This window comes from Zosterops lateralis, assembly GCF_965231275.1.
Source record: "Zosterops lateralis genome assembly, chromosome: Z".
In the NCBI taxonomy this organism is placed as follows: Eukaryota; Metazoa; Chordata; class Aves; order Passeriformes; family Zosteropidae; genus Zosterops; species Zosterops lateralis.
In genome coordinates this window covers 65037364-65045658 of record NC_139800.1, presented here as the reverse complement: position 1 = coordinate 65045658, position 8295 = coordinate 65037364, and the positions used below count along the sequence as shown (strand labels likewise).

At 50.6% G+C, this 8295-nt stretch overlaps 1 protein-coding gene across 2 annotated transcripts; it reads left to right on the top strand.

The window, feature by feature from the left end:
* Positions 1 to 232: 232 nt before the first annotated feature.
* Positions 233 to 7489, top strand: LOC310923339 (uncharacterized protein). Of its 2 annotated transcripts, none has more exons than XM_083884611.1 (6): positions 233 to 518; positions 1331 to 1518; positions 3013 to 3133; positions 4212 to 5042; positions 5383 to 5481; positions 6436 to 7489. In XM_083884611.1, the coding sequence occupies exons 1-4, from the start codon at positions 386 to 388 to the stop codon at positions 4280 to 4282; spliced, it is 513 nt and encodes a 170-aa protein (XP_083740737.1). In that variant the 5' UTR covers positions 233 to 385; the 3' UTR covers positions 4283 to 5042; positions 5383 to 5481; positions 6436 to 7489. The 2 variants fall into 2 exon arrangements, with proteins under 2 accessions (XP_083740737.1, XP_083740738.1); XM_083884612.1 differs by having other exon boundaries at positions 4212 to 5105.
* The last annotated feature ends 806 nt before the right edge of the window (positions 7490 to 8295 follow it).

Here is an 8295-nt window from a genome sequence, read left to right as displayed (position 1 = left end):
AGGTTCTGCTTGTTGAATAACCCCAGAACATCGGGGTTTTTTTCTTCTTTCTCACCCTGCTTGGGAGGATGGGAGCTTTTGCCTTCCATGACAGAAATACAGCTGCTGCCAAGGGAAACACACCTGAAGGCCACTAGTGACCCAGTCTTCCCTTTCTTCTTCCCTCACAGCACTCTTGTACCAGGACCTCGGTGCTGCCTCACCTGAGGAGTCAGAGCTGCCTCCAGGCCCTTTCAGGCAAAATCCAGGTCCTCAGGGGTCTGAGGTTTGCCTAGCATCTCCCAAAAAAGTGTTAGCCACATCAGGACTACTTGGGCTTTCATCAGAGGAACCGGGCACATGCAAATTTCAGCTCAAGTGTGAGCTCATCATTCCACTGGTTTGCATGGACCTTAAATGCCACCCTGAGCTCGTTGTTCCACTGGTGCCTGTAGAGCATCACAGCACTTCCCTGGCCTCTTCAGAGAGCAGCAGCTGCACATCTTCAGAGCAGCACTCGCCAGCCAAGGAGCCACCAGGTGGGGCAAGATTTTCTACCCTTCCTTTTCAAATGGGACCTGGTTAGTGACCCTTTGACGTGTTTTCCCCCAGTGCTCTGTCATGGGTAAATGTCAAGTGAGAACCAGGTAGAAAGGGTAAAGTGGCCTAGGAAGAGGGACCATAAAACCAGAAAGATTCTCTGTCTGCTTTTCCTGTCCTTCCTGCAGATTTGGAGGGTGTTCTGGGCATTTTCCAGACACTGCTGAGGTGCAAGGGCGAGGTGAAAACTATTGCCTGACAAGAGGAAAGGGTCAAGTGAACCCCCCTTTATTTGAATGAAGCCAGACCAGGACAGTGATAGGATGTTGCAGATGTTTAAGAATGACTGTCCTGCAAATCAAGCAGTGCCATTAAAATGAGCTCTGTGTTCCCCAGAACAGCTGCAGCTGTAGAATATGGACACACCCAAAAGGTGGCTTTTAGAGTAAAGTCCCAGTTTAATTTCAGCATGTGTGTCTAAAGATCTGGGTGAATCCACTTTCTGTGGTCTCTTGTGATGAGAAACCCAAGCAGCCAAATCCCAAAGCTGCTGGGAAGATGCAAAAGGCTGTGATTATAAAGTGTTTGTGTGTGTCTGTATCAGTTTTCCAATCCATACTTTAATTTATGACACATCAATAAGGATAAATATTTTTAAGAGGAAGAACTCACTCTAACAATTCCCTGGGAAGTTTGAATACATTTCTGGAATTGAGGTTGCTGTCTGTGATGTTTGATCCAAGGCAGCAATAGAGCTCTGCATCCCAAAGCCACATTCAGGAGCCTGAGCAATGTGTTTGGATTCTTGCAGCCACCCTGGGCATTTCAGCCCCCCGTGCTCCAGCTTGCAGTGCTGGTTATGCAGCATGGACAGTCCCCAGCTGGGTATGGAATACTCCTGGTGAAGAGGAATTGCCACCACTGGATCTGGACCTTGTGCTTGAGACACTGGAGGAGATGCTTTCACCATCCCTGCCTGAAAGGTCTCCCTGTGCTCAGGTAATTCCGTTGGACATAAAGGGATAAAAGGGGCTGGACTGAGAGCTTTTGAATGTTGTTGCATGGCTGAGAAGCAAAGGCTTCTTGAATTCAGCTGTGAATGGACAGGGAAGGATTTGCTTGGTAAAGCAAGATTTCCTAAAGAAGAGGGAGTGAGTAAGGATGAGAGATGTGAGCCTGTGTCGGGCACGTTTGGGTGCTCCTGTTTCTTGGGAAGATTCCCTCCTGCAGGGGGTGAGGTATTTGTGGTGAGGAAGTGGAAGAAGCTTTGTATGTTCTAAGAGGCTTTGTTTGATGGGAAATAAGAGAAGAGTGTTTGGAGAATTGCCACTGAAGGCAGTGTCCGTGCTGGGAGGAGCATGGGAGAGGTGCCTCTGGTCCAGCAGCAGATGTGGGCTCTGCCTCTTTTGGGTTGGAAGGGCAAGGCAAAGTAAGGGCTGGGCTGCAGCTGCTGTGTGAGCCCTGCTGGGTGTGTGGGCACTGCCAGAGACATGTGAGGGGATGGGCTGGAGCTGCAGCTTCCTTGTCCTCTCAGTAACCTGCTCAGTAAACTGCAGTCCAGTTTCCATCTGAGACATCCTCAGCGGGGCAGTGGCCAGTCCTGCTCTCCATGTTCCAGAGCTCGGTCCCCTTGCTCTGGGCCATCTCTGTGGGAAGAGATGTGTGCCATGCATGCAATCCCTGCAAAGCTGCAGCCTGGATGAGACTGTTCTGCTCAGGGCTGTGGAGGGAGGAGCACATCCCTGTGCCAAGAGCTGGCAGGACTCTTTCCTTAGCACCCATTCCATGTGTTCAGTGTCACCCCCACATTCAGCATTGTCAGCTTTGGGACTGTATTTGAGAAGCCAAATCTTTTTGACTGTTGAAGGGCTTTGGGGGCCAGACTTCTTGTTAGGAACAAGGGATGAAAGCCTGTGAGCCCTGGTGTCTTTAGGGAGCAGATGTGTTGGTTTTGAGGCCCCATGACTTGTGTGATTGGTGAGAAGGACAAAGTTGGTGCTGGTCATGAAATGGTTAAGGAATCCTTTAAGCCCAGGGGCTTCTTCTAAGTTGAAGAGCAGTTCAATCAGGGACCATTAGTCCTTGTGTTTGACAGATTCCCTCTTTGGATTAGGAATCCACTTTCTCTTAACTCTTGCCTCTTCCCAGACTTGCCTGGAGTGTTCAGTTTCTGTATTGGCACAGGCCTTTTGCATATTACTATACAACTTTGCCAAAGGATTTTTCTGTTCATTTAATATGCAGACCCATTGCCTGCTGTAGATTCGTTATTGAGAAGGGGCAGACTCGAAGTGGGGAGGGGAATACTTTGGAATTGCCCAAATCTTATTGCAAAGAATGATGATCTTTTATTTTCTGCATACTCACACATACCAGTTTTCAAAAGCATTTTCTTCCTTAAGAAAAGGAAATGTTGCAGGGTCTGAACTATTGTGTCCCTGCAGAAAATAGCGACTGATCTTTGGGTTTCTTTCTTCCACTTTTTCTTTTCAGGTCAATATTAGTGTTGCCCCTGAGTCTTCAGGAGGGCAGCCTGTGAACAAGGCTGCAGCAGAGGGAGCTTTGCCTGGTGCTGTGAGCTACAGGAACAGTTCCCAGGAGCCCGAGGAGCTTGGTAAGGAGAGAGCCCACATTGGTTTAGAGAGGTGTGAGACAGCTGCTCTGAGCCTGCCCTGACAGGAAGGGAGATGAGAGTTCTTGTCTGCAGGGTTGGTGCTTCCTGGTGCCTTTAATTCAAATCCTGCACTGGCACAACCTTCCCGAGGCCTGCCCTCCCTGGTTCTCCAGAGGCTCTGACACTGAATCCTCTGCTGTGGCAAGAGAACAGGGAATAAACCTGACCTTGTGGGAGCTGTGTCACCAACCTGTGTGTCCCAATTTTGTGCTGGGATCCATGGATAGGTTTGCTGCAGGCTGACAGTGCTCCGGAGGCAACACTGAGTGACTCTTGAAGCAAGAGAGGAAAACCCCAGCAGAAAGTCAGTGTAGAAGTCTGAGCATTTGTCTCCAAGCATTAAATCAATGCAGTACCAGTCTGCTGGTGGCTGTAGTGAGATACATTAAAAATACAAGCAGCAGAAACTCTGAGGCCAAACAAATCATTAGTCACAAATCCAGTAGCTCAAGGAAAAACTTAAATTAGTGCAAATTCACAAGAACTAATAGGAGAGAGAGAGCTCTTTGGATCTGCATCCTTAAGCAAAGCTGGTGCAGCCTGCAGGCCTGGAAGGGAGCTCTTTCCCTCCCTGCTCTTCATCCCAGAGCTGGTGGTGGTGCTGGAGGAGCTGTGCTCACTGCAGAGGCAGTTTGTAGATGGCAGGGAGCAGTGCTGGTTCGTAACTCAGCTCACAGCACCCTTCAGCTTCAGCCATTTCAGTGAGGACTGAGGTCTCTGTGAGCTCAGAGAAAGAACAAGGCTGGGCTTCTTTATGGGCGCTGGGAGTGTCTCTGTTTCAAGCTGTCATGGGTGCCACTTGCAGTGCAAATGTTGTGAGTTTATTGGGGTACTTCAAATCTTCAGAAGTTTTGAAAATTTGGAAGGATTCCTGCTCTTTCAAGAACAGACCTGAAATTCCCAAGTGAGAGTCTCCCTTTCAGGCTGTCTTTTAGAGTCTCTGATAGAAGTACACTTACTTCCAAGGGGAAGGATGCACGAAGGCCAATATTGACTCAGCATTCCCTTTGCTTCCCAGATATCCATCTGATCTACCTTGCCAGGAGGGCTGCCCTGCGTGGGAAGAAGGACCAGAGGGAGAGCCTGTGACCATCGGGCAGGTGGAATCCTTCTGTTTACAGATACATTTAGAGATTTCTATAGTTTTATTTATCCATATAGCTACATTTATAGATTTATAGAGTTGTTTTTATATGTGCATGTATTTCTACATCTATATAGTTAAATCCATATATATAGTTATAGATGTGATAGAATTGTATTTTTATGTATGTAGTTACATTTATAGATTTTCAGATTTACATGTATGTATGCATAGAGTACCATTTATATCTATATAGTTATATTTATAAATGTGCATAGTTATGCAGTTAGAGCTATATAGTTTATATACCATAAGTTTATATAAGTTTATAAGTTTATATATTTATATATGTTTATATAAGTTTATAAGTTTATATATTTATATATATATATAAGTTTATATAAGTTTTATAAGTTTAGATACATAGATAGAGCTGTGTAGACCTTGGCTGCCTTTTTCACCTTTTGCTTTTTCCCCTGTCCCCCCTCTGTCCCCTGTCCCTGTGCTGGGCCCGAGCGGCGGCGGAGCAGCAGTTCCAGCCCCAGCTGGAGCGCCGGGAGCTGCCGGGGGCCCCGGGCAGTGTCCCCTGAGGAGCTGCTGGAGGAGCAGCAGTTCCAGCCCCAGCTGGAGCGCCGGGAGCTGCCGGGGGCCCCGGGCAGTGTCCCCTGAGGAGCTGCTGGAGGAGCAGCAGTTCCAGCCCCAGCTGGAGCGCCGGGAGCTGCCGGGGGCCCCGGGCAGTGTCCCCTGAGGAGCTGCTGGAGGACGGTGAGACAGAGGGGGCTCAGGGGGCTGAGGAGGCGCTGGCGCTGAAGAGACGGTGACCTTGAGGTGCCGGGGGACTGAGGGGAGTAGAGGGCCACGGTGGCACTGAGGTGACAGGGAAGGGGCACAGGCTGAGGGGGGCGGTGGGTCTAAGGGGATGGGATGGGTCAGAGGGGACTGAGGGGACTGTGAGGGGCTGAAGAAACTGAAGGGGGCTGGGGGTTTGCTGAGAGGACGGCGGGCCTGAGGGGATGGAGGGGCCACCAGGGAGCACAGAGGGGTCCGGGACTGCAGCTCTGCCAGGCCACGGAACCAATTCCAGAGCCTCCACTCTTGTTGCCAGAGCTGCCCTGCAGACCTTGAGGACAGCGGCAGAGTGACGGGAGCCAGCAGGGAGAAGCTGCAGAGCAGCAGCGAGAGCAGCGCCCAGCCGAGAGCCCGGGTGAGGCCCCAGGGCCGGCGGGGCAGGCCGGGGCTGGGGGCGGCGGGGCCTTTGGCCGTGGCACCGCCCGGCTGGGCAGGAGCGGGCCCTGCCCGTGCTGGGGCTGCTCAGCGCGGTGCCCCGGCCGGCACAGGGGCTGTCCTTGGGCCGGGGGCTGCCCTTGGGCCGGGGGCCGTCCTTGGGCCGGGGGCCGTCCTTGGGCCGGGGGCTGTGCCGGCACAGGGGCTGTCCTTGGGCCGGGGGCTGTCCTTGGGCCGGGGGCTGTCCTTGGGCCGGGGGCTGTGCGGGCACAGGGGCTGTCCTTGGGCCGGGGGCTGTGCGGGCACAGGGCTGTCCTTGGGCCGGGGGCTGTGCCGGCACAGGGGCTGTCCTTGGGCCGGGGGCCGTCCTTGGGCCGGGGGCTGTGCGGGCACAGGGGCTGTCCTTGGGCCGGGGGCTGTCCTTGGGCCGGGGGCTGTGCGGGCACAGGGGCTGTCCTTGGGCCGGGGGCTGTCCTTGGGCCGGGGGCTGTGCCGGCACAGGGGCTGTCCTTGGGCCGGGGGCTGTGCCGGCACAGGGGCTGTCCTTGGGCCGGGGGCTGTCCTTGGGCCGGGGGCTGTCCTTGGGCCGGGGGCTGTGCGGGCACAGGGCTGTCCTTGGGCCGGGGTCTGTGCCGGCACAGGGGCTGTCCTTGGGCCGGGGGCTGTCCTTGGGCCGGGGGCTGTCCCTGGGCCGGGGGCTGTCCTTGGGCCGGGGGCTGCCCTTGGGCCGGGGGCTGTGCCGGCCGTCCCGGGCTGTGCCGGCGGCTGCGGGACGGTCCCGCCGCGGCCGCGCTCCCCGCACCCTGCCCCGCTCGGCTGCTTCTCCTTTCTAACCCTCCGGGGGGGCTCTGAGATTTTCCCTTCCCTGGTGGAAGTGCAGGTGCCGCCAAGGGAAACGTCCTGATACTGATTCAGTGTTCCCTCGGCCTCCCAGGTGGCCCATCTGCTGTCCCTGTCCAGGAGAGCTGCTCTGCACAGGAGGAAGTGACAGAGGGAGAGGCTTTGAGGATGGGGCAGCTGGAATCCTTCTGCTAATAGTTCATTTTAAAGATGTATGGACTTGCTCATAGAGAGGGATAATTATATGGATATTTATATATGTATGTTGCTATTTGTATAGGAATATTTCTATATGTCTGTTGTTATATTTATGCAGGTACTATGTATATATATGTATATGTGTATATATACATATATGTTTGTAATTACAAATATGTGTATATGTATCTAAATATACATGTATGTTATATCAGTATTTAGTTCTATTTCCTATGTATAGAGCTGTGTAGGTATCACTTTCTATTGATGCAGTTATAGGTATATGGCTCTTCAGGTGTATTTGTATCAGTAGATATGTCTATTTTTGTATTTTTATATGAATATTGATCTGTTTCTGTCTGTTTACTTATATTTATATATATGTCCAGATGTATAGCTGTATATTTGTATTGATGCCGCTGGATATTTAGATTGGTACAGTGATAATTGTGTATTTATAGATAGGTTTGGTTTATATACCTACTTACATATATATAGTGTGTAATATGTAACACTTAATCTATATTTACATTTGTAGACTGCTCGAGTTATATATGTATTTTATATATGTGCATACATAGATATTTAATTCCACTTAAACATGTATGGAGTTGTAGAGTTGTATAAGTCCATCTATTGAGTTCTTGAGGCTATTTAGTGAGGGAATGTATATTTTTGTATTTCTATGTGGGCTTTAAGCCTGTAGTAATAAGTAATAAATATAAATTGTTAAACACCTAATTTATCTTTGTGGATAGTGAGTTGTTGTAGTGTTTGGCAATAAATTAAGATTTTTTTAATCAGAAGTTGGTAGTTGTAGATTTTTACATAGACTGGTTGTAATAATCTAATAAATTCCTCTTTTTTTTAACCTTAATTGAGATTTGTATAGTTCTGTATTGTCAGTGTGGGTGGAACACTTTGTAATAAATGATATTTTTCAACTGAAATTGATTCTTGTGTATTTGTCCATCAGCAGTGCAGCTGTAGCAATCTGCAAAAAATGTCATTTGTCAACTGAGCTGGGTGTTTTGTGATCATTGCTGCCCAAAGCAATGAGCAGATGTGAAGGTGATGCTGGAGGATTCTGGCCATGAAAATCTCCAGCCACGCCCAGCACATGCCCCACTTGCCCTCAGTTTGGGCAAGGAATGCACAGATTTGGGATGGAGCAGAGCCACACGTTTGCTAAGGACTCTCTGCAAAGGCCTGCTGAGGAAACTCTGGGACTCCACTGAGGATGGAAATCCAGCCAGGGAGGACAAATCCACCCCCAGCCCACAGGCAGCTCTTCAGGAAGCGTTCCAAGTGTCCCTCTAAAGGTTATCCTGGAGAGCAGAAGCCAACAGGGATCCTGAGCCAGCCCCGCTGCCTTGGCAGCACTTTGGGAAAGGAGCTGGAGCAGGGGGAGGAAACAATGACTGTAAACTGCTGCAGGCTGGGCATGAAGGAAGGGCCATGGACACAAGTGCTGAAATGCTCCAAAATCCAGGAGAACGGGGAAGCAACAAGTTCTCACAAGCACTAAAATGATGGAATTCTTTTGTGTGAAGTTCCCTAAATGAACTTCCCAGAGGAGCTGGTGGTAGGATCAGCAGTAGCAAAAGCCAACAGGATCTGCTCCTTTTCCTGGCTCTATTTCCAGGACACAGGCTGTGATGGCCCCTGTGCTCCCACAAAGCCCTTGCCCATGGAGGCTGCAGGGCAAAAGCAATCCCAGTGCAAGGAGAGGCTTTGCAGCTGGAGTGCAGTGCCC